Raw genomic sequence first — 24,726 nt, forward strand, 5'->3', positions numbered from 1 at the left:
CCAGGCTTCTCTGTCCATCACCAACTCCTGGAGCCTACTCAGACTCATGTCCATCGCTTTGGTGAGGGCTTGGGCTCCTCCAAACTCCCTCGATCAACTCCACCGCATTATCACCTGGCTCCTCCCTAACGTGCAGCAGGAAGGTGAGTCAAAGCCCCACCCCCACCCTCTCCAAGCCTCCAGGAACAGAAATTGCCCTCGGAGATTCAGGGTCGGACCCACCTGGGCCACGCTGTGACCATTAGCCAGTGTCTTTACCTCTCTTCCCTGGTGGCTCAGTTAAAGAATCCCCTTGCAATCCAGGAGACCCCGGTTCGATTCCTGGGTCGGAAAGATCCGCTGGAGAAGGGATAGGCTACCCACTCCAGTATTCTTGGGCTTCCCTTGTGGCTCAGCTGGTAAAGAATCGCCCGCAATGCGGGATACCTGGGTTCGATCCCTGGGTTGGGAAGATCCCCTGAAGAAGGGAAATGCTCCCCACTAGTATTCTGGCCTGGAGAATTCCATGGATTGTATAGAGAGTGCATGGTGTCGCAAAGAGTCGGACACGACTGAGCAACTTTCACTTCCCCTCTCTGAACCTGCTACTCTCTTCTTTATGAAGGGACACAAGGGAGGCACACAGATGAGCGACTGAAGACTTTATTTGCCATCCAAGACCCCTGCGCCGGATCTCCGCCCGCCCTCCTGGGAAGGCTCAGAAGATCTTCACCAACTCCAGCTGCAGGTCCCCGCCCACCTCCAACGCGCGCACGCGCCCCGGAGGGATCCGGTACCGGAAGTGGTGGTATTCAGAGTCTGCGATCACCGCCTGCAGGGTCGGAAAGACAGGGCTTAAGGTTCCCCAGGCAACTGCGGGGTTATTCCCGACTCGTACCCACGCGGCGTGACCTGGGCACGCACGCAAGCCCGCATTGAGGAAGAAGTCATTGAAGTTCATTGAAACCCCTTGTCATGAGGATTAAATGAGTTCATTGTTGACACCTGGGTGCTTTTTAAGCTTTGGCAGTGGATACAGTTGCCAGGATTCCTGGATCCATCGCCTTCCTCGGAAGCACAGAAAGTGAAGAACAGCGCGGGTAGTGGAGGGTCTTCAGTGACCACCCCCGACTGGGACTTATTCTGGGTCCTATCTTCCAAGTTGTCCATTCCCCTGTCCCAGAACTGCTACCTCCGATGCCAGTGGACAGGGAACAAGATAGAGGATGTTCATATCTTCCGGCTGGACACCCACCCTTTGAGCACTTGGCTCTCATGGTCTCGTCCTGGCTACCCACACACGCCTGCCCTCTGACAGTAGTGCGCTTGCGCCAGGGGAGGTGAGGAGCTGGGGAGGCCCTGCCCACTTGGCCACGCCTTTGCTCCCAACCTCTGCCAAGGGCCTTCCTGGCCTTGCCAAGGGAAGAGATGTGGGTGTCGCAGCCCGCCCCTGTGGAAGAGACGCACCTTGAAGCCGTCTTCAGTGGCGATGAGGAGCACGTCGAAGGGCTGCCCGCGCTGGAAGGGGATGCCTGAGCCCCGCTCCTCTGCGCCCCAGGTGCCACGCTCCAGGGAGTTGAAGACCACCGTGGACTCGTCGAGGCGGGGGTTGAAATGCAGGGCAGCATCACTGCCCGGTTCCTCACTGCACAGCAGGTTCACGTAGAACCTGGCAGGTGGTGAAGAGCATTTGATAGAGGAGTTACCCTTTGCCAGGGCACATCCATATTTACAGGAACCTGAGAGCCACACACCAGGGAAAGAGGGGTGGTGGACTGGAGGCCATGGGGCCCAGATTGCAGGGCACCCGAAAACCAACCGGAGACCTGGACACACATCCACCTAGACCATGGTCACTGTGCTGTGGCCTGGGTCCCCCTCATTTGCAGAGTCTGGGAGATGCCAAGGACTTATGGTCCTGAAGACCAGGGTGCTCCCAGTTCCCAGAGGGCTGGGGCAATACCAGGGACCCCAAAATTCCCAGGCACTGTAGATTCTCAGAAATCCTGAAGATCCCTACCCAGGAAGCCCTAGGATTGATTGCCTAGGCCTCCTACATGCCCAGGGCACCTCTGAATCACAGGTTATATTTGCAGAGTGGCTGTGGACTTGGACTGGAAGTCATATGATTGCCCTGGAACCCCCAGATTCTTTGATGTAGGGACCCCACCCGCACAGTCATGGGACAGATAAGTGAAAACGTCAGATTCCAGAAGGGCAGAAATAGCCTGGGGATTCCAAGATCCTGGTGGGAAAAGCTGGCCTGGGGCTTTGTTCTCTGGGCTGTAAAAGTAGGGTTCACTGAGTCTGGAAACCTCCCACCCATTAGCGCTGAGGCTCGGGGGTCTCACCTGCTAGCCTTGTCGGGGACTAAACCACGAATTCTCAACACAGTGCCCACTCGGATGCCCTCGGGCAGCGAGGTCTTGTGGGGGACGTTCTGCAGCAGCCAGAGTGGATCAGGGAGGCAGAGGAGAGAGACAAGTGGGTCAGCTGTGGGGAGAACATGACCAGGACCCAGAGCAGCAGAATCAGAGAGGAGAAAAGGGCCCAGAGACACGGGAAAGACAGCCAGGGGCAGAGAGGAACACAGAGAACCAACAGGAAGACATTCAGAGGGATAGAAAGATAGAAAGGAAGGGGAAACCAATGGGGGAGGGATGAGAGCATGGGGGTGGGTTGGATGAACCCAGAAACCACAGCCCAGAACATCCCAGCACCCCGGAACACCCACTTTCTCCTTGAAACAGGAGCCCTCAGCCAAGCCCCAGCCCCTCCCCTCTGCCAGCGCAGCCTTGGGTCCAAACCCCCCCAGCCTGCACACCCCTGAGCACTCACAAAGCTCCCGGCCATGGCTGGAACAGCGGGACGGCAGTGGCGGTGGTGGGTATGACTGCTGGGACCTTAAGTAAAAGCAGGGTGTGCCTGGCCCTGGTGACTCACCCTTTCCACACCCACCACCCACAGCTGGCACAGACCCTGGCCCCGGGGCCATGCTGGCCCAGCGCCCTCTCTCTAGGGCCTCTGATGCCCCTGCCATCCCGAAGATTCCCAGGTGTGCGGTCCGTCCCCTTTGAGCTAATAGTGATAGGAACAGTTAACAATAATCATCATAACAGCACAGCACACAGCGCAGAAGGCTCGTTGAGACACCATCCCTCCAGCCCTGCCTTCCTGCTGCCTGGTGGAGACAGAAGACTCTCCCATCCATTTCATCTTAGAAAATCTGAGTCCTGAGAGGTGAAGGTGTGAGCTGAAACTGCAGCCTCTCTTCCAGGTTAGGACCTGCTGCCTTGGGCTAAGGATGGGTCTCCCCTGAAATTCCAGTTGATGCTTCTGTAATGTAATAATAACCATGGCAACAAGGATAATGATAGGAAAGGCAGCTACGAGGGACAGGATATTCTGCCCAATGGTCAAAGCTGTATCCTTGGTGCCTAGTGCAGTGCCTGGCACAGAGTGAGTGCTCAGTAAATGTGGAGAAAGAAAGAAGAAAAGATAACGAGAAGGGCCACTGACAAAGCCTCGGGCTTGTCTGCATGGGAGCGACCACTGATCTCTGACAGGCCACTGAGCATAGGGCCACTGATCACCCTTATCTGACAGATAAGGAAACTGAGGCTCAGAAAGGAGAAGCAGTTTGCCCAAGAAACACAGCTGAGCAGAACCACGTGGACCATGTGTCTGGCTTTCTTCATCTCTGGAAGTTCCTCCCTGGTTTAGTCTGTCTCCAGGATGCTCTAGTCTCTCTGGCTGTCCTGTGTCTCTGTCCTCCCCTGTTCCTGTCCTCACATGTTCCTGTCTGTTTCTCTTCTTTGAGTCTCTCTCCTTCCACCTCCCAGAATCGCCTCCTCTCTCCCACCTGGTGTTCAGGATAAGGGAAGGGAGTTGGCCAGTGGAGGGGAAGGGTGTCTTAGGACCTACCCCCAACCCAGTCCAAGGAAGAGAAAAATGTGGGCCCCTCTGCCCAGGCCAAGTCCGCACAGCCCAAGGCTCCTGAAGGGGCATGCAGGTATGAAGGGTGGTGTGAGAAGGAGAATGTTGATAGAGGGTTCTGGAAGGCAGGGAACAGGGCAGTGGGGAGCTGAGCAGAAACTCCTCCTAGAAGCCCTGGCAGCCTACCACTCCATTTCCATCTCCCCACCCCGCCCACCCCTGTTGGTGCCCTACCCAGCAGAGGGAGAAAAGGCCTGGGGCTGAGTCAGGAATGGAGACTTTGGGTGGAGACGTGCAGAGTCAGAACCTGATCCACCGCCCTCAGCCTCCCAGCCTCCAGCCCCATCACTGCACACAGTTGGTACAGCGGGTGCGGGCAAGCGTCTCAGAGAGCAAGGGTGGGAAACTGCATTTGGGTGGGGGCTACAGTCACCTGCATTTGGCAGAAGAGAAAGTGGGCTTAGAGAGGGCCAGCCTCTCCCCAAGGCCTCATGGGGAGGACGGGGCCAGGGGCTGGAGCTGATCTGTGTGCCAAGGACACCCACCTCATGGAGATTTTAAACAGAGAGGACAAGGACTTCCCTGGTTGGTCCATTGGCTAAGACTCAGCACTTCCAATGCAGAGGGCCTGAGTTCGACCCCTGGTCAGTGAACTAATATCCCAGATGTTGCAGCAGTGACACTGAAGTTAGAGAAGCCTACACACTGCAACAAAGACCCAGCACACCCAAAATAAAATAAATAAAAGTATTTTTAAATCTGGAGAGGACTGTGGGGTTTGAGGTGATGACATCGATGTCCATTCAGATGGAAAGTTTCCCAGAATGATGGGTTCCGTTACTCTGATCAGTAATCGTGTACCTTTTGTATATGTCATTCTGTATATTGCTGTGTATCCTGGTAGTTTATCTTTTCCTAATTTCTTCATTGTCTCTGGATATTTCTCCACATGCTGCCGACCTGCACGTCCAGGCTTGTTTTTGATGTTTGGTCAAATGAGGCATTCAATCTGTTATCAGTTTGATTGCTGGTTCACTTCTCATAATTCAGATGTGGGATGCATTCTTATTCATCTGTGTTGATTATCTTCTGTCAGTTTGGAAATAATATACTTGGTATCTTTTATTTTTTTAACTTCTAAATAAGTGGTGAATGTAGTTATTTCCCAATACTCTTTTTGTTTTCTCAAGCTATATGCAATACTCATAAATCAGATCACCCAGGTTTCAACATGAGTCTTGACAATATACAGACCTGGGCAACCACCACCCCAATCAAGGTTTATCTCCTGAAAAAGTCTGCCCCCTACCACCTGCCCCAGGACACACTGCCATTCCTTAGTATTGAGCTAACACGTTCATTTGCCGTGAAAATAAAAAAAAGAATGCCCAGCAGGTTGTGTGTCTCTCCTAAAATCAGTTGTAAATACCTGTGTGTGTTGAAAGGTGACAAATACATCACCCAAAATATGCCTTTTGGTTATAAGGATTATTTTGAACTTTCAGCACTTGAAAAACAGCAAATACAGGAAGGTCATTCTAATCTCCACTTTTCTCCTGAAAACAGGAGATAAAAACTGCCAAGTGAAAGATGCTCTACTTGTACCCTAAGAAAGGAACAACTTTATCAGCAAGGTGAGACCTAGGGAGGCCTTGTTAAAATAATTCTTGCCTGGGACTTCCCTGGCAATCCAGTGGTTAAGACTCTGCACTCTCACTTCAGGGGAACTAAGATCATACAGGGTCATTGCAGCCATAAAAAAGAAAAAAAGATTCATATCTTCCTTTAGCCTCTCCACATATTAGTTTAGTTACTTTTCCACAATTCCTTTCATTGTTCTTAACTTGTAGGAGTAGCTGCTTCTTTGTGTTTGTTTCCTTATGAGGGCTCCAGGATCATGTAAAACATTTGAATGTGTATTCATTTCTTCTGTGTTGATTTGGTATGTCAGTTTAATTCTCAGGCCTTGCTAAGAGAAAAAAAAAAGAAAAGGAAGATAAAGGTAGAAATTTGCCTACCCTCCCATATGTAGACACACACTTGTCTTCCTGTATTCCCACCTGGTCCCCGCAGAGGGCCTGGGAGCAGAGACATCCGGATGGCGGTGAGCACACTTGCCCTCAGGCTTCCGTGGTGGCTCCAACGGTAAAGAATCTGCCTGCAATGCAGGAGATCTGAGTTTGATCGCCGGGCCGGGAAGATTCCCTGGAGAAGGGAGTGGCTACCCACCCCGGTATTCTTGCTGGAGCATCCCATGGACAGAGGAGCCTGACAGGCTACAGTCCATGGGGTCACAAAGAGTCAGACATGACTGAGCAACGAACACTTTCACTTTTCACACACTGGCACCCAGATCTTGGTTCCTAAGGACCATATCTTTCTCTACTGAAGGAACTACTATAGAAATGACTGTTTCCAAGGCTCAGACAGGGAGCATGCAAGGTGTGCTGAGAACAACTGATTGTGTCAGAGAAGAAGGGAGCGCTTACAAAAGGATGGGGCATCTGGGGCAGGTGTATGAACTCACTTGAATCACTTGAAGGACTCCCACAGACTGAATCTGGGACCATGAGATTCCTGAGTGATAACCCTGTGACTAGACTAGGAAGCCATGAGCCCATACTGATGTCTTATTCTGTTAGGGCTGCTATGACAAAGAATACCATCACCCAGGTGGCTTACAAACAACAGAAATTTATCCCTCGTGATTCTGGTGGTTGAGAAGTCCAAGACCAAGGTGCCATTATCATTACTGAGAGTCTGATTCCTGGTTCTCACCGGCCCCCCGTGACTAGAGGGTCAAGGCACTCTCTAGGTCCCTTTATTTACTTTTGGCTGTGTGGGTCTTCGTTGCTACATGCGGATTTTCTCTACTTGCGTTGGGCGGGGGCTGCTCTCTAGTTGTGGTGTGCGGGCTTCTCGTGGCCGTAGCTTCTTTTTTGTGGCGCACAGGCTCTACGTGCCCAGGCTTCAGTCACTGCAGCTCGAGAACTTAGTCACTCCTCGGCATCTGGGATCTTCCCAGACCAGGGATTGACCCTGGGTCCCATGCATTGGCAGGTAGATTTTTTTTTTTTTTTTTTATGTTTATTTGGCTTTGCCGGGTCTTAGTTTCTGCACACGGGATCTTTGATCTTCATCATGGCATGCAAGATCTTTAGTTGTGGCATGTGGGATCTAGTTCCCTAACCAGGGATCAAACCTGGGCCCTCTGCATTGGGAGAGTGGAATCTTAACCACTGGACCATCAGGGATGACCCTCTGCGTCCCTTTATAAGAGACTCCACTCATAAGGCCTGTGTCTCATGACTTTATGTGTATCAGTCGCTCAGTCGTGTCTGACTCTTTGTGACCCCATGGACTGCAGCCTGCCAGGCTCCCCTGTCCATGGGATTCTCCTGGCAAGAATACTGGGGTGGGTTGTCATACCCTCTTCTAGGGGATCTTCAGGATCCAGGTATTGAACCTGGATCTCTGCCTTGCAGGCAGATTTTTTACTGTCTGAGCTAGCAGGGAAGCCCTTTATCTCCTCCTAAAGGCTCCACTTCCAAATACCATGGCACTGGGGATTAGGTTTCAACATGGGGATTTAGGGGGAGGAACAAATATTCGGTCTGTAGCAGATGTGCATAAGGAAAGGACAGAAACGATAAAAAATGGGATGAAGAATGTTTGCAATAAGTTCTAAGTGCTTCCCCACGAAGTGTTTACTAATGACCAAAGACCAAAGGGTAACTTGATGGTGCAGAGACCTGGCAGGCAGTGCTAATCACAAGTTCAGAGTCCGCACCACCAGCAACAGGATACCTGGAGGTTGTGAGCAGCTTCATGGGTGCACACAGGGACGCTTCTGCCCCAAAAATCTAAGGACAAGGAAACATCAACCTGTAACCTTCTAACCTGTAAAGGTCTTGAAAGACAAAGATTGAGGAATATTCCAGACTGAAGGGGACAGAAACTAAGAAGACAAATCAATGCCAGGTTCTGAACTGGGTCTTCTGCTACCAGCTCCACAGTGGCCCCACAGGCAGAACTGGACAGGGGTCCGAGGTCAGGTGGCAGTAGGGGCTCCAGGGTGAATCCCTGATGTTGGTGGGTGTGTTGTTTGGTGTTGGATGTGTTGGTGGGTGAGGGGTTGTTTACCCCTCACACACGCTCATTAGCGTATTTGAGGGTGGTGGGGCTGTCTGTTGGCAACTGACTTACATGGTCCTGTATTTGCAACTAATCTGTAAGTTTGCAATTGTTTCCAAATGTTTGAGTGATATCAAAATATAAGGAGTCTTCACAGACGTAGAAAGCCAATTTATAGTTACCAGAGGGGAAAGGGAGAGAGAGGGGTGAATTAGGAGTTTGGGGTTAACAGATACACTCTACTACATATAAAATAGGTAAACAAGGCTTCCTTGATGGCCCAGTGGGAAGGAATCTGCCTGCCAATGCAGGGAGCACAGGTTCCATCCCTGGTTTGGGAAAAATCCACATGCCAAGGGGGCAACTAAGCCCATTTGCCACAACTACTGAGCCCGAGCTCTGGAGCCTGCGTGCTGCAACTACTAAGCCTATGTGTCCTACAGCCCATGTTCTGCAACAAGAGAGGCCACTGCAGTGAAATGTCTGAGCATCTCAACTACAGAGTAGCCCCCGCTCACCACAACTAGAGAAAAACCCTCTTGCGGCAATGAAGACTCAGCACAGCCAAACAGATAAATAAAATTATTTTTAAAAATAGGTGAACAACAGAGACCTACTGTATAGCACAGGGAACTATGTTCAATACCTTGTAATGAACTATAATGAAAAATAACCTGAGAAAGAATTCATATATATATATATGTGTATATATATGTATACACACACACACACATATATTCATGAAAGTGAAGTGAAAATGTTAGTCGCTATCGTGTCTGATTCTTTGCGACCGCATGGACTGTAGCCTGCCAGGCTCCTGGGTCCCTGGAATTCTCCAGGCAAGAATACTGGAGTGGGTAGCCATTCCCTTCTCCAGGGGATCTTCTTGAACCAGGGATCGAACTCAGGTCTCCTGCATTGCAGGTGGATTCATGACCATCTCAGGCACCAGGTAAGACCTATATATTCATATATATATATACACACCTATATTTATCACTGAATCACTTTGCTGCAGACCTGAAACTAATACAAAACATTATAAATCAGCTATCCTTCAAATTTTAAAAAAAGAAGAAAAAATATAATGAATCTTAAGTAGTCTGTAGTCCTTTTAAATGTCCCAGCACTGGTTTTAGCAATCATATTGTTAAGTAAAATTCACAAGCATAAACCATAACTCCATTATATACTCTAAGTTGGAATCACAAGGCTATTCAGTTAGGTATTTTAATATGCCAAAGTTCTTTAAAACTTTACACATACTTAATACATCAAAGTTAACATCTTACAAAAGAATCATTTTAGCCCACTAGGATGGCACCAACAAAAAAGATAGATAGTAAAAAGTACAGGTAAGAACATGGAGAAAGGGATTTCCCTGGTGGTCCAGTGGCTAAGACTCCAAGCTCCCAATGCAGGGGGCCCGAGTTCAATGCCGTTCAATGCTTGGTCAGGGAACTGGATTCTGCATGCTGCAAATAAGACCTTACACAGCTGAATAAATAAATAAATATTTTGTAAAGAATGATGTGGGGACTTCCCTGGTGGTCCAGGAGCTAAGCCTTCATGCTCCCAACGCAAGGGTCCCGGGTTCAATCCCTGGTCGGGGAACTAGATCCCACGTGCTGCAACTGAAATTTCGCATGCTGCAACTAAGACCAAATAAAAAAAAAGAAATATGAATTAAAAAAAAAAAAGAATGACATGGAGAAACTGGAACCCTCTTAATCTGCTGGCGGGAATGTAAAGTAGTGCGGCTGTAGAAAACACTCTAGCAGTTCCCCAAAGATTAAACGTGAACTTACCCAATGACCAACAACCCCGCTCCTTGGTATATACCCAAGGAAAAATGGTAACATATGTCCACACAAAAACTTATATATTTGGAATTCCCTGACAGTCCAGTGGTTCAGACTCAGTGCTTTCACTTCCGGAGCCTTGGTTCAGTTCTAAGTCAGGGAACCAATATCCCACAAGTTGCACAGCCTGGCAAATAATAATAATAAATAAAAATGCTCATGGCAGTATTACTTATAATAGTTGAAACAAAGTATTCTTTATCAAAATGTGAAAACATCCCAATTATCCATCAACTAATGATAGATATGGTATAAATAATGGTATAAATATGGTATATCTACATAATGGAAAATTATCAGCAGTAGAAATAGATGAAGTATAAATCCATGCTGAAACGTGGATGACCATTGAAAACACTGCTAAGTGAAAGAAGTCAGACCTAAAAGGCCATATATTGCATGATTCCACAGGAAATATCCAGAAAAGACAAATCCATGGAGACAGAAGCAGGGAGGACGGGAGAATGAAGAGTGACTGCTATTATGTGCAGAGTCTTTTGAAGGGTGATAGGATATTTGGAATTAGAGAGTGGTGATGCTTGTACAACCTGTGAAGACAGCAAAAACCACGGAATTGTGCGCTTTTTAAATTTTCTTATTTTATATTGGAGTAGAGTTGATTAACAATGTTGCGTTAGTTTCAGGTATGCAGCAAAGTGATTCAGTTATAGTATACATGTATCTATTCCTTTTCAAATTCTTTTCCCATTTAGGTTGTTACAGAGCTCCCTGTGCAATACTATGCACTTTATTTATTTATTTATTTTTTTTCAGGGGAAAGTGCGAACGCAGTCCCCCACTACCACAAATTATGCAGTCGAGTTTCCCACATTTGGGGAAATCGCAGGGGTCAGCACATCCGGAGTGCAATGGATAAGCCTCGCCCTGGGAAAACCACCTTCGTGATCATGGTATCTCCCCTGCCAGGTAAGTATAATACTATGCACTTTAAGAGGTTGAGTTTAATAGTATATCAGAAATAAAAATAAAGAATGTTATCTTTAATAGGTAGAAGATGGGTTCACATGCAGGTCAGGCAAGATTGGCTATGCTTTGGCAGGAGTTGTGCAGGGTGAGAGATTCATTTTCCTCTGTTTTGTTGACTTTTGCATGTTGATAATCTCTATAGTAAAACAATTTACAGATATACACAATTAACTGAGAGAAAAAAATGTTCCCAATGATAATAACAAGGGTTAGTCACTCAGTCTCTTTGTGTCAGAGTCACACTCTGACTCTTTGTGACCCCATGGACTGTAGCCTGCCCAGCTCCTCTGTCCATGGAATTCTTCAGGCAAGAGTACTGGAAGGGGTAGCCATTCCCTTCTCCAGGAGATCTTCCTTCCTAACCCAGGATTGAACCTGGATCTCCCACACTGTAGGCAAATTCTTTATCATCTGAGCCACCAGGGAAGTCCTGACAATAACAAAATGCATTACAAATGTCTGATCATGCAGTCAGGCAAGACAAGAGATGTGCAGACCATGATCTGCTGTCATTTGAATATCTGCAAGCATTGTGGCCCTGGTAGGCAAGAAAACTAGGGAAGGGGGACTTCCCTTTTCCTGGTGTCCCAGTGGCTAAGACTCCATGCTCCCAACGCAGAGAACCCAGGTCTGATCCCTGATTGGGTAACTAAGATCCCACATGCCACAGAGCAACTAAGACCAAATAAATAAATCTTTTCTTTTTCTTTCTTTCTTTGTTTTTGTTTTTGTTTTTTTTAAAAGGAGAACTTCCCTGGTGGCTCAGTGGTAAAGAATCCACCTGCCAATGCAGGAGACATGGGTTCTATCCCTGGTCTGGGGAGATGGCACATGCCACAGAGCAACTAAGCCCGTGGGCCTCAACTATTGAGCCTGTGCTCTAGAGCCTTGGAGCTGAAACTCCTGAGCCCATACACCCTAGAGCCCATGCTCTGCAACAAGAGAAGCCACTGCAATGAGAAGTCCACGCTCTGCAACTAGAGCAAGCCCTGGCAGCAACAAAGATAAATAACACAGCCAAAAATACATAAACAAAATTTTACATATATATATATACATATATATATGTATAAAAGTTTGAGAAATGTGATGAACTGTGGCTTCCAAAGATGGCCACAAGACTATCTCATGTCCCACAGGCTTTTTTCTATGATATATGACTTTGCCAATTTTCCCACGGAGGGAGGATGGGTATCCTACAGCACCTCTGCTTGGGTCAGGGTGGGCTTCTGACTCATTTGTAATGAGTACAGCAGAAGTGAGACTGTCAGGAAAGGTTGCCCTCCTGTGACCTGGGCTGGTCCTTTTGGAGCTCTGAGCTGCTAAGTGAGCAGCCATATTATGAGGAAGAGCAAGCCATCCAGAAAGTGTTCATGTCCACTGGTCCTTGCAGCTGAAAGTGAAAGTGAAGTCGTTCAGTCGTGTCCGACTCTTCGGGACCCCATGGACTGCATGGTCTACCAGGCTCCTCTGTCCATGGGATTTTCCAGGCAAGAGTACTGGAGTGGGTTGCCATTTCCTTCTCCAGGGGATCTTCCCAACCCAGGGATCGAACCCAGGTCTCCCGCATTGTGGACAGACGCTTTACTGTCTGAGCCACCAAGGAAGTTGGATCCCAGTCAACTGCCAGCATTGACTTACAGATGGACTTTTGAGTGCATAAGCCTCCAGATGATCGAGCCCCAGGCTTTCATATCAACCCCAACCACTGAGTCCTCCCAGCTAAGGCCCCTGACATTGAGAAGCAGAAACAAGCCAGCCCTACTATACCCTAGCTGAATTCCTCACTCACAGGATCCTTGAGCAAAAGGAAATGGTTATTTTAAGCTTCTAGGTTGGGAGTGATGTGCTAAACAACAGTAGTGTGTAATGTGACTCCCTTCCTGAAACCCACTAGTAGCAGCCACTCCAGGGCAAAAGGCATATCCTGGTGTGTGTCACACAGCTCTAGGCGCTTCATCGACATTCACCTTTTAGTTTCTCACTCTAATCTTGTCTAATCTATACAGCAGGGACCACTGTTACCCCTGATTTACCAACATAAAGAGAAAAGCAACTGTCTTCAGGAGATGCCGAGCCAAAAAAAATGATCTCGGACTTCTGGCTCTTAACTATTATGTTTTAAAGGATTTTTTAAAAATATTTTAATTAATTAGTTTGGCTGAGCTGGGTCTTAATTGCGGTACACAGAATCTAGTTCCCTGACCAAGGGTTGAACCAGGAACCCCTGCATTGGGAGCACAGGGTCTTAGCCACTGGACCACCATGGAAGTCCCTAAAGGATTTTTTAAAGGTGTAAACCCTCAGGGACAAAGAAAAGGAGAGAGAAGACAAATTTAGGTACTGAATATATGATAACTTAGACCCCAGAAATTGAATCCTAGGCCAGAGTTGAAAAAGTAAAGAAGAAACTCATTGAATTCAGAACTGCCAAACAGCCCAGCCCAGGAATCCACGGCACCAGGTGCTTCTCCAGGACTAAAAATAGGAGGCTGAGAAGTAAGAGTTGGGCAGAAGGAGATCTACTTGGGGGCTTCATCGACCTTTCCACCGAGGAGGAAACAGAGGACTGGAGTAAAGGAAAGTTTCGGGCAAAATCTCCAAGAAAGTGAAACTGGTGGAAAATGAGGTGCATCTGAAAGTATTGAGGGCTTCCCCTGTGACTCAGAAGTAAAGAATCCTCCTGCAGTGAAGGAGACGCAGGAGACATGGGTTCGATCCCCCAGTCAGGAAGATCCCCTGGAGGAGGAAATGGCAACCCACTCCTGTATTCTTGCCTGGAAAACTCCACGGACAGAGAAGCCTGGTGGGCTACAGTCCATGGGATCGCAGAGTCGGACACGACTGAGCACACACACACGCACAGAGAAAGCTAAACGAATACAAAACAAGGTGATCATTAATTCCAGGGAGAACATAACGTTATACACAAAGGAGAACCTTCACAGGTACACCGCAGGGCTGGCTGGAGAATGGTGCCAACAGAGTCACATGAACGTGAACACTGCACACTGCTCCAGCCACAGTGACTTTGTACGCCTGCTGGTAAATGGGAAGAGGGACACGAACACGGCAGTAGGGGGGAGGCGAGGAGAGGAAAGAGGGCTACACCCTCCTCCTCTCTGTGTGTGCCTGTTCAGTCGCTTCAGTTGTGTCCGACTCTTATCGAGCCCATGGACTATAGCCCACCAGGCTTCTCTGTTCGTGGGATTTCCCAGGCAAGAATACTGGAGTGGGCTGCCATCTCCTCCTCCAGGGGATCTTCTCAACCCAGGAACTAAACCAGTGTCACCTGTGGCCCCTGAGTGGGAGTCAATATATAATGCCCCTACAGAAAATCCAGAAGTAGCAATAAATAGATTATTTATTTATAATCTATTGTAAATAACGGATGGACCTAAGGAGTGATACACAAAACGAAGTAAGAAAGAGAAAAACAAACATCATACATTAGCACATATACGAGGAATCTAGGAAAACGGTACAGGTGAACCTATTTGCAAAGCAGAAATAGAGACACAGATGTAGAGGACAAATGTGTGGACACCAAGTGGGCAAAGGGAGAGATTGGGAGAGAAATTGAGAGATTTGAGAGATTGGGACTGACATGTATACACTACTGATGCTATGTATAAAACATAACCAACAAGAACATACTGGATAGCACAGGGAACCCTACTCAGCACTCTGCGGTGACCTAAATGGAAAGGAAATCCGAAAAAGAGGGGATGTATGTAAACAGAGCTGATTCACTATGCTGCACAGCAGAAACTAACACATTTTAAAGCAACTAATTTCCGATAAAAATAAATAAGTAAATAAAGTAGCAATTGGCACACATCATATCAATATCCATTCAAATCATGTAAACATTTAAAAAAATTAAAAATCTTTAAAAAGAAATGAAGAGGCAGGTTTCACCAGGTTAGCTGAAAGGGCCCTATCTTTTGGAGCCCTGGGCTGCCATGGAGGTAGTCTGGCTTCTCTGAGGATGCCCAGGCTTCCTAGGGAGGCTAAGTGCAGCTGGACCAGATGATACCAGCCTCTAGCACTAGACGCTGCCCTGACATCACGGACTAAGACAAGCCATTTCCATGTGCCCCATCCAAACTCTTGACCTACAGCAGTCGTGAGCACCACCCCCCACACATACACAGTGGTCATCTTAAGCTGCAAAGCTTTGGGGTAATTAGCTTCACAACCAAAGTAACTGGAACCCTGCAAAATGCAACAGCCACATTGCCATCCTGGATTGAGTCAAGAGTCTTTGACTAAGAAAGTGATAGGAATTCCCTGGCGGTCCAGTGATTAAGACTCGGAGTTTTGACTGTGGAGATGGTGCAGTGAAGCCAAAAATAGAGATAAATAAATAAGGAAGGGAGGGAGGAAGTAAGGAAGAAAGAACAAACGAAAGATAATAAATAGTGGATGGTCAACAGGTGCTCTCTGCTACAGTCGACCCCTTTGGCTACAATGAGATTCACATGTACTGTTCTTCCCCTACCCAGGCCTTTCTCCTCCCTGTCCAGGGCAGACAAGTTTAAACTCCGTGTCCAGCACAGAGTCCAGGATTTTGGTGGAGGACATATTCCTCTTTGTCAAGCCCAGCTGAGTCTGGGCCCAGACACCCAATACACTAAGGTTGGGGAGGCTTCTTATTCAGAAACAGGGGAGCATGGATACTTGCAGCAGACACTGGCCCAAGGCATAGATCAAGCCCACTGGACATGAAGACCAAAGGCTGGCTCTGGTTCCTCCTCCAGGGAGGTTCTTCTTGTCTCCTTTGCTCTCCAAGTCCTCATCTGGGGATATTCAAAGTGAATATACGTGTGTGTGTGTGTGTGTTCAGTCGTGTCCGAATCTTTGCAGCCTCATGGACTATAGCCCACCAGGTTCCTCTGTCCATGGGATTTTCCAGGCAAGAATACAGGAGTGGTTTACTACTTCCTACTCCAGGAGGTCTTCCCTACCCAGGGATGGAACCTGTGTCTCTTGTATCTCCTGCATTGGCAGGAGGATTCTCTACCACTAGTGCTGCTGAACTGTACATTTATTTTTTTAATTTTCATTCTTCCACCCCTGCACGTCTGGCATGTGGGATCTTAGTTCCCCCAACCAGGGATGGAACCTGCATCCCAGGCATTGGGAGTGTGGAGTCTTATTTTCGAGACCACCAGGGAAGTCCAAACTGTACATTTAAAAAACCGTTAATGACTCAGGGAACTCAAACCGAGGCTTCGTAACAACCTAGAGTGGTGGGATGCAGAGAGAGGTGGGAGGGATGTTCAGGTGGGAGGGGACATGGGTAAGCCTATGACTGATTCATGTTGATGTTTGGTAGAGGCCAACACAATACTGTAAAGCAATTATCCTTCAGTTAGGGAGGGGGGATCGGGATGGGGAATACGTGTAATTCTATGGCTGATTCATATCAATGGATGACAAAACCCACTGAAAAATAAAAAAAAAATTAAAAAAAAATTTATCCTTCAGTTAAAAATAAATATATTTTTAAAAAATGATTGAAAGGGACTTCCCTGGTTAAGACTTTACCTTCCAATGCCGGGGCTGCTGGTTCAATTCCTAGTTGGGGAACTAAGATTCTGCAAGCCTAGCAGCCAGAAAAAAAAAAAAAAAAAAAGGTACTTTCCATGGTTTTCTATTTTAACAGAAATTTTTTAAAAAATTGAAAGAACCCCCTTCAAAAAAACCCCCAACTCATGAAATCATTAGTTCAAAAGGACACCTCCAATTCCAGTTCAGCATCATGGTGCATTTCTTTGGTCCAAATCTGTACCTGCCTCCATCCATGACACCCACAGGGCATTTCCTCCCCCCACCCTCATCCAGACACCCCCTCGTCTGGCACAGACACCTCCTCCCAGGTGGAGGAGGAGTTCCTCCCTTTACTCCTATCCTGAGGGTCAGCCTCTACTGAGCACCTTTCTCACGGGTTCCTTTTGATATCCCAGTTGATCCAGCCCTAGGGGAGCAGCGCCCCTCAGTTCCCTCCCCCTCCAACCATGACCAAAAATTTTCCTCCTTTGCAAGTGACTGGATTGGTACAACTCACTATCTTTATAAATAAAACTAAAAGGTATCCAATGGACTTAATTGCTTAAGGGTCAGATTTGGGAGCGTTCCCTACATTCCCTGGAGTTCCAGTGGTTAAGACTTGGTTCTTTAAGACTTGCCATTTCCTTTCACTGCCGAGGGTCCGAGGTCAGTTTCTGGTGGTGGAATAAGATCCTGCAAGCCAAGCGTGGCAGGGCTTTAAAAAAAAAAAAGTCAGATTTTGAAAACATGTCACTTCCCTCATTGGTAAACTAATTTACAAAACCAAAGCAGCCCCTGAATTATCTTCAGTGAATATGAAAACTGACCTAAAGTCATCAAGAAGCTGACATGGACAGAGCCTGGGATTGTCAATTGCTAAGACCACCATGGGTGCAATTAATATTTATTTTGTGCCCCAGTTATTTCTGAAGGAGAGGAAAGTCAGCAGCTCCGCCCACTGGGCATCCTTCTTTTATTTTCATGGCAAATGAACACGTTGGCTCCTAACTGCTGAGGAATGACACTGTATCACGGGGCAGGTGAGGGGGTCAAGCTGCCTTGATTAAACCTTCATTGGGGTGGTGGTTGCCCAGGTCTGTATATTGTCAAGACTCAGGGAAGTATTCTACTAAAATCTGGATAATTTATGAATGTGACATACAGCTTGGAAAACAAAAACAAGCCTTGGGAAATAAGCACGTTCACCACTTATTTGAAATGAAGTGAAGTTGCTCAGTTGTGTCTGACTCTTTGCACCCCTGGTAGAACTGTAGCCTACCAGGCTCCTCTGTCCATGGGATTTTCCAGGCAAGAGCACTGAAGCGGATTGCCATTTCCTTCTCCAGGGGATCTTCCCAACTCAGGGATCAAACCCGGCCCACCCATATTGTAGGCAAACGCTTTACCATCTGTGCCACAAGGGAAGCCCAGCTTATTTAGAAGTGGAAAAAAAAAAAGTGCTACCAAGTATATTATTCCAGAACTGATAGAAGATAACATAAATGATTAAGAATGCATCCAGGGTGCCCATATCTGAGTTATGAGAAATGAACCAGCAATCAAACTGATAACAGATTGAATGCAAATATCTGACCAAACATCAAAAAACAAGTCTGGACGTACAGGTCGGCAGCATGTGAAGAAACAGCCAGAGACAATGAAGAAATCAGGACGAAGATGAGCTGTAAGGCATAGTTCCGGCGAGGCAGAAAAGGAAAGACGACCTCAACAGAAGTAGGTTACCTTTATTCAGGCAAGGAGGGGCGACAGTCGGCCTAACGACCAGGCTGAGCACCGAAAGGGATCGGGGAGGCTTCATACTTATAGGGAGGTTTCTGGAAGCGATAAGGGAAACATCAATCAGGCGGGATATTTTGAGTATTCTTTTGTTGAGATGACACTTGTAGCTGGGCAGGGGGTGATAAGTCTTCTGGGCGGGTGTAGGGGGTGGTAGGTTTCCGGACAGGGGGTGATAAGTCCCAGATAGATGCAACTGGCCTGGAGCATCAGGATGGAACTAAAGTTATGCTTTGTTTTCTCCGAAGTTAGATGATTCAGCAAGAGGCCTTTGAGACTGTAGTTCTCTTTTCTGGGCCCAAAAGACTCCTTCATGAGCTACCAGGATTCACAGCAATGTGTGGAAGGAGGCCTACAAAGGGGACACGATTACATACCAGAGTAATAGCACCATTCTAGGAAACTCTCCACCTGAATAGATGCTGGTGTTACCACCTCAAACCCTACTATTCTCTCTAATTAAAATCACGATGTGGGGTGTCCTTGGCACACAGACCAGGCACTGGCCCTACCCTTGCCATGAGGCCTTGGAGACAGGCTGGCTCTCTCGAAGCCCACTTTGCTCTCTGCCAAATGGGGGTGCCTGCAGCCCCCACCTAAATGCAGCTGCCCACCCTCCCTATCTGAGACGCTTGCCACCCCCCCACCCCCAGCTGTACCAACTGTGCGGTGATGGGCTGGAGGGAGGCTGGCAGGCCTGAGAGGCTGAGGGTGGTGGGCCAGCTTCTGAGCTGTCTTTTCTCCACCCTAAGTCTCCGTTCTTGGATCTGCCCCAGGCCTCTTCTCCCTCTGCTGGGTGGGGTACCAACTGGGAGGGTAGGTGGGGTGGGGAGAGGGACATGGAGTTGTGGGCTGCTAAGCTGCTAGGAGGGGTTTCTGCTCAGCTCTCCACCTCCCCTGTTCCCTGCCTTCCAGAACCTGATCTCGGGCGGCAATGGCTTGGAGCGGGGCTTGGGTTTCCAGCCAGAGACTGAAGCTGAATTGAGCACACCAGATCCTAGCCACGAGATCAGTGGTCAGTGACAAGGGCCCTGGCCCTTCGACTTTGCAGAAAAGAATTTCCACAAAGATGGAAAGTAGTGAAGCAAGTAAAGTGTTTATTAAGAGGAAGAGTACTACTTGTGTGGAAGGACACAAGGGCAGACTCAGAGGGAAAGTCCCTGATTGGCGCCCACATTGCATTTTGACTCACTTATGTGGGGTATTTCTGCTGGTTTTCCTTTGGCCAATCATTTTGATTTACCTGGTTCACAGTCCATATTTGATAATCTCAGGATCCTTCGATGTGTGCGCACACATCTCTTGGTCAAGATGGATCCTACCACAAAGGCGTCTGGGTAGAGCATCCCTTGACATTGCTCCCCCATTGGCCTGCAAGGACCCTTTTCAGTGCACACATGGTTGGGGCGGTCTCCTGACTTCAGGAAGGAGAAGTATCTGGTCTGAGCAGAGCCCAGCTTCCTCCCTTTATTGTCCTGCTATTCTAGTCTTGGAGTTTCGGTCAATAGAGAATGACTACTCTCCAATTGCTTTACCCTGGAGGGACCCACCTGCTTCTAGCCTCAAACCCTTCTCAGAATTCTCTTTCTCACCCCACCCTTCATACCTGCATTCCCCTCCTGGAGCCTGGGGCTGTGGGAACTGGAAATGGATCTGGGGTTCCCACGTTTTTATCTCCTTTGATCTGAGTCTGGGTGGTCCTCTTCCCCCGCCCCCGTCCCTGGTCCTGAACACCAGGTGGGAGAGAAGAAGCAATTCTGGAAGGAGAGAGGCTCAAAGAAGAGAAACAGACAGGAACATGTGAGACAGAGAGAGAGAGAGAGTCAGAGACAGAGGGACACAGAGACACAGGACAGCCAGAGAGACAGGGGGACTAGGGCATCCTGGAGACAGAATAAACCAGGGAGGAACTTCCAGAGATGAAGAAAGCCAGACGCACAGTCTACATGGTTCTGCTCAGCTGTGTTTCTTGGGCAAACTGCTTCTCCTTTCTGAGCCTCAGTTTCCTTATCTGTCAGATAAGGGTGATCAGTAGCCCTACGCTCAGTGACCTGTCAGAGATCAGTGGTCGCTCCCACATGCAGACAAGCCCGAGGCTTTGTCAGTGGCCCTTCTCGTTATCTTTTCTTCTTTCTTTCTCCACATTTACTGAGCACTCACTCTGTGCCAGGCACTGCACTAGGCACCAAGGATACAGCTTTGACCATTGGGCAGAATATCCTGTCCCTCGTAGCTGCCTTTCCTATCATTATCCTTGTTGCCATGGTTATTATTACATTACAGAAGCATCAACTGGAATTTCAGGGGAGACCCATCCTTAGCCCAAGGCAGCAGGTCCTAACCTGGAAGAGAGGCTGCGGAGTTTCAGCTCACACCTTCACCTCTCAGGACTCAGATTTTCCATGATGAAATGGATGGGAGAGTCTTCTGTCTCCACCAGGCAGCAGGAAGGCAGGGCTGGAGGGATGGTGTCTCAACGAGCCTTCTGCGCTGTGTGCTGTGCTGTTATGATGATTATTGTTAACTGTTCCTATCACTATTAGCTCAAAGGGGACGGACCGCACACCTGGGAATCCTCGGGATGGCAGGGGCATCAGAGGCCCTAGAGAGAGGGCGCTGGGCCAGCATGGCCCCGGGGCCAGGGTCTGTGCCAGCTGTGGGTGGTGGGTGTGGAAAGGGTGAGTCACCAGGGCCAGGCACACCCTGCTTTTACTTAAGGTCCCAGCAGCCATACCCACCACCGCCACTGCCGTCCCGCTGTTCCAGCCATGGCCGGGAGCTTCGTGAGTGCTCAGGGGTGTGCAGGCTGGGGGTGTTTGGACCCAAGGCTGAGCTGGCAGAGGGGAGGGGCTGGGGCTTGGCTGAGGGCTCCTGTTTCAAGGAGAAAGTGGGTGTTCCGGGGTGCTGGGATGTTCTGGGCTGTGGTTTCTGGGTTCATCCAACCCATCCCCATGCTCTCATCCCTCCCGTATTGGTTTCTCCTTCCTTTCTATCTTTTTATCCCTCTGAATGTCTTCCTGTGGGTTCTCTGTGTTCCTCTCTGCCCCTGGCTCTCTTTCCCATGTCTCTGAGCCCTTTCTTCTCTCTGATTCTGCTGCTCTGGGTCCTGGTCATGTTCTCCCCACAGCTGACCCACTTGTCTCTCTCCTCTGCCTCCCCGATCCACTCTGGCTGCTGCAGAACGTCCCCCACAAGACCTCGCTGCCCGGGGGTATCCGAGTGGGCACTGTGTTGAGAATTCGTGGTTTAGTCCCCGACAAGGCTAGCAGGTGAGACCCCCAAGCCTCAGCGCTAACGGGTGGGAGGTTTCTAGGCTCAGTGAACCCCACTTTTACAGCCCAGAGAACAAAACCCCAGGCCAGCTTTTCCCACCAGGATCTGAATCCCCAGGCTATTCGTGGCCTTCTGGAATCTGATGTCTTCACTTATCTGTCCCATGACTGTGTAGCTGGGGTCCCTACATCATTCTAAGAATCTGGGCATTCCAGGGCAATCATATGACTTCCAACTTGAGTCCACAGCCACTCTGGAAATATGACTTGTGAATCAGAGGTGCCCTGGGCATATGGGAGGCCTAAGCAATCAATCCTACGACTACCTGGGTCGAATCTTCAGGATTTCTGAGAATCTACGGTGCCTGGGACAGCCGGGGTGCCTGGTCTTGTTCTCAGCCCTCTGGGAACTGGGAGCACCCTTGTCTTCAGGACCATGACTCCTTGGTCCTCTCAGACTCTGGAAATGAGTGGGACCCAGGCCCTGGTCTAGGTGGATGTGTGTCCAGGTCCCCAGTTGGTTTTCGGATGCCCTGCAATCTGGCCCCATGGCCTCCAGCCCACCACCCCATTTTCCCTGGTTGTGCCTCTCAGGTCCCTCTAAATATGCTCTGGCAAAGGGTTAATTCTCTATCTGACGCCCCTCTCTTCCACCACCTGCCAGGTTCTACGTGAACCTGCTGTGCAGTGAGGAACCGGGCAGTGATGCTGCCCTGCATTTCAACCCCCGCCTCGACGAGTCCACGGTGGTCTTCAACTCCCTGGAGCGTGGCACCTGGGGCGCAGAGGAGCGGGGCTCAGGCATCCCCTTCCAGCGCGGGCAGCCCTTCGACGTGCTCCTCATCGCCACTGAAGACGGCTTCAAGGTGCGTCTCTTCCACAGCGGCAGGCTGCGACACCCACATCTCCTCCCTTGGCAAGGCCAGGAAGGCCCTTGGCAGAGGTTGGGAGCAAAGGTGTGGCCAAGGTGGGCAGGGCCTCCCCAGTTCCTCACCTCTCCCGGCGCGAGCGCACTAGTCAGAGAGCAGGCGCGTAGCAGTGCCAAGGACCAGAGAGGGAGAACCAAGTGTCCAAAAGGTGGGTGTCCAGCTGGGAGGTGTAGACATCCTGGATCCTATTCCCTGTCCACTGGCGACCGAGGTAGCGGCTCTGGGGCAAGAGAATGAATGGATTGGGAGACAGGGAAAGTGTAGGGTGTGGCCGCTGCAGATCCTCTACCGCCCAGGAAGTCTTCACTTGCAATCCACATGTCGAGGGAGGCAATGAACCCGTGAAATGTGGCGACCACATCCACAGCTAAACCTTAAAAGCACTCAGGTGTCAACAATAAATTCATTAATCCTCAGAACAAGGGGTTACAGTGAACAGTAGCCATTTCCCCAAAGGGACCCTGGGGCCTGACGCGGTTCCGTGAGTGTCAAGGTCACGCCACGTGGGTAGAGGCGGGAATGACCCAGCAGTTGCCTGGGGAACCGTAAGCTCTGTCCCCTTGCCCCTGCAGGCGGTGATCGCAGACTCTGAATACCACCACTTCCGGTACCGGATCCCGCCAGGGCACGTGCGCGCGTTGGAGGTGGGCGGGGACCTGCAGCTGGAGTTGGTGAAGATCTTCTGAGCCTTCCCAGGAGCGCGGGCGAAGACCCGGCGCAGGGGTCTTGGATGGCAAATAAAGTCTTCAGTCGGTCGTCTGTGCGCCTCCCTTGTGTCAGTGTCTCCTTCGTATAGACGAGAGTAGCAGGTTCAGAGAGGGGAAGACACTGATTAAAGGTCACACAGCAATGCCCTGGCGGGGGCGGCTCTGGGCCTAGATCTCCCAGAATAAGGCAGGTGCTGTCCCTAGAGCCTAGGGAGGGTCGCGAACTGGTGGGGGTGGGGCCTTGCCTCACCTTCCTGCTGCACTTTGCGGAGCAGCCAGGTGGGAGTGCGATGGGGGTGAGCTGATAGAGTTTGGAGGGACCCTCCCTTATGGGTTTCCCTGATAACTCGGTAAAGAATCCGCCTCCAATGCAGGAAACCCCGGTTCGATTTCTGGGTCTGGAAGATCCACTGGAGAAGGGATAGGCTACCCACTGCAGTGTCCTTGGGCTTCCCTTGCGGCTCAGCTGGTAAAGAATCCGCCTGCAATGCGGGAGACCTGGACTCGACCCCTGGGTTGGGAAGATCCCCTGGAGGAGGGAAATGCTACCCACTCCAGTATTCTTGCCTGGGATATCCCATGGACAGCTCGGACACGACCGAGCGATTGAGCACATACACACACCCATACACAAGCCTTCCCTTGGCGCCCCCTTACGGGGGTGTAACAGAGTCCCCCCCCCCCCCGACCCCCCAATCGGTTGGTCTGCAATCAGGTCCCTTGGGGACCTCAGGTGAGTGAATCTCAGGCTCCTGCGCCGATCCCCAGCTTCGTGTCTGTCCCCAGCTTCCCCCACCTCCAGGCGGCTGCAGGTGGCTCGTGCGGGGAGGGGTTCGGAAGCAAATCGGTCTTCGCCAGCCTCCCAGACTTCTGGCAGTCGGGTCGGGACAGGCTTCCGCCCTTTGTGCCCCGGGGCAGAAGCACACTGGCGCGCCAGCCTCCCCGCGGAGGAGACGCGGGACGCGAAGGGCGGGTCTCCCATGTCGAGTGGGTCCACACACCCGAAGGCCGCGAGCGCCCCCATCTCCCCCCAACCGGGTCTTACCCGAGATTCTATGGGAAAGGGAGAGCTGGCTACCTGCAGACGCCCACTCTCCCCCCACTGCTTCCACCCCGCGACCTCCAGGTTGGGATTATCTGGATTGAGGGGTTCTCTGGGCCGCCACTGAAGGGCTCTGGTGGGGGGCGGGGGTAGCCAGGACCACACGATCACCCCAAACCCTCTCAGCGAGGCATTCGCAGCTACCAGCTACCGGGGTTTTCAACTGCGGATGGAGCCGGGAGGGTGCAGCGTGCCAGCCGTGCATGGAGAGTTGGGCCGGGTCCTGGGAAAGTCTGGGGCCGCGCCTCTGGCGGGATGCACCCAGCTTAGGTGTCCATGGAAGATGTAAGAGACGTGGGTTCTGATCCTTGGGTTGGGAAATTCCCCTGGCGTAGGAAATGGCAACCCACTCCAGTGTTCTTGCCTGGAAAATTCCATGTCCTCTGCAGAAGTTTAAAACTTGCTGAGCCTTGGCTTAAGAACAGAGGCTCAGCAAGCTGGGACTGGTTCCCGACTGAACCTGAA

General features: G+C 49.9%; 2 protein-coding genes and 1 non-coding gene across 5 annotated transcripts; 1 reads left to right on the forward strand and 2 right to left on the reverse strand.

Moving 5' to 3' along the window:
* Window positions 1-620: 620 nt before the first annotated feature.
* Window positions 621-2,832, reverse strand: LGALS7 (galectin 7). The gene is made up of 4 exons (XM_065920575.1): window positions 2,818-2,832; window positions 2,331-2,419; window positions 1,447-1,648; window positions 621-811 (listed from the first exon to the last, which is right to left on the reverse strand). Exons 1-4 carry the CDS (start codon window positions 2,830-2,832, stop codon window positions 698-700), a joined length of 420 nt encoding a protein of 139 aa, XP_065776647.1. The 3' UTR covers window positions 621-697.
* Window positions 2,833-10,682: 7,850 nt separating this feature from the next.
* LOC136161926 (U1 spliceosomal RNA) lies at window positions 10,683-10,846 on the reverse strand. The gene has a single exon (XR_010661813.1). It is a non-coding gene; the product is annotated as a U1 spliceosomal RNA (small nuclear RNA).
* Window positions 10,847-20,683: 9,837 nt separating this feature from the next.
* On the forward strand, window positions 20,684-23,949 carry LOC136158761 (galectin-7-like). Of its 3 annotated transcripts, XM_065920577.1 has the most exons (4): window positions 20,684-21,034; window positions 21,432-21,520; window positions 22,188-22,389; window positions 23,025-23,948. In XM_065920577.1, the coding sequence occupies exons 1-4, from the start codon at window positions 21,020-21,022 to the stop codon at window positions 23,136-23,138; spliced, it is 420 nt and encodes a 139-aa protein (XP_065776649.1). In that variant the 5' UTR covers window positions 20,684-21,019; the 3' UTR covers window positions 23,139-23,948. The 3 variants fall into 3 exon arrangements, with proteins under 3 accessions (XP_065776649.1, XP_065776648.1, XP_065776650.1); XM_065920576.1 differs by having other exon boundaries at window positions 20,684-21,520; window positions 23,025-23,949; XM_065920578.1 differs by lacking the exons at window positions 20,684-21,034; window positions 21,432-21,520 and adding an exon at window positions 21,536-21,902 and having other exon boundaries at window positions 23,025-23,949.
* Window positions 23,950-24,726: the final 777 nt, after the last annotated feature.

This window comes from Muntiacus reevesi, chromosome 2, assembly GCF_963930625.1.
Source record: "Muntiacus reevesi chromosome 2, mMunRee1.1, whole genome shotgun sequence".
In the NCBI taxonomy this organism is placed as follows: domain Eukaryota; kingdom Metazoa; phylum Chordata; class Mammalia; order Artiodactyla; family Cervidae; genus Muntiacus; species Muntiacus reevesi.

Bases quoted from the DNA above. Each gene is read 5' to 3' on its own strand.
- LGALS7 (XM_065920575.1), bottom strand. The intron at 1,649-2,330 runs GTGAGACCCCCG...ACCACCTGCCAG, and splicing joins GTCCCCGACAAGGCTAGCAG to GTTCTACGTGAACCTGCTGT. The intron at 812-1,446 runs GTGCGTCTCTTC...CCGACCCTGCAG, and splicing joins CCACTGAAGACGGCTTCAAG to GCGGTGATCGCAGACTCTGA.
- LOC136158761 (XM_065920576.1), top strand. From the start codon at position 21,261: ATGTCTTCCTGTGGGTTCTCTGTGTTCCTCTCTGCCCCTGGCTCTCTT. The intron at 21,521-22,187 runs GTGAGACCCCCA...ACCACCTGCCAG, and splicing joins GTCCCCGACAAGGCTAGCAG to GTTCTACGTGAACCTGCTGT. The intron at 22,390-23,024 runs GTGCGTCTCTTC...TTGCCCCTGCAG, and splicing joins CCACTGAAGACGGCTTCAAG to GCGGTGATCGCAGACTCTGA.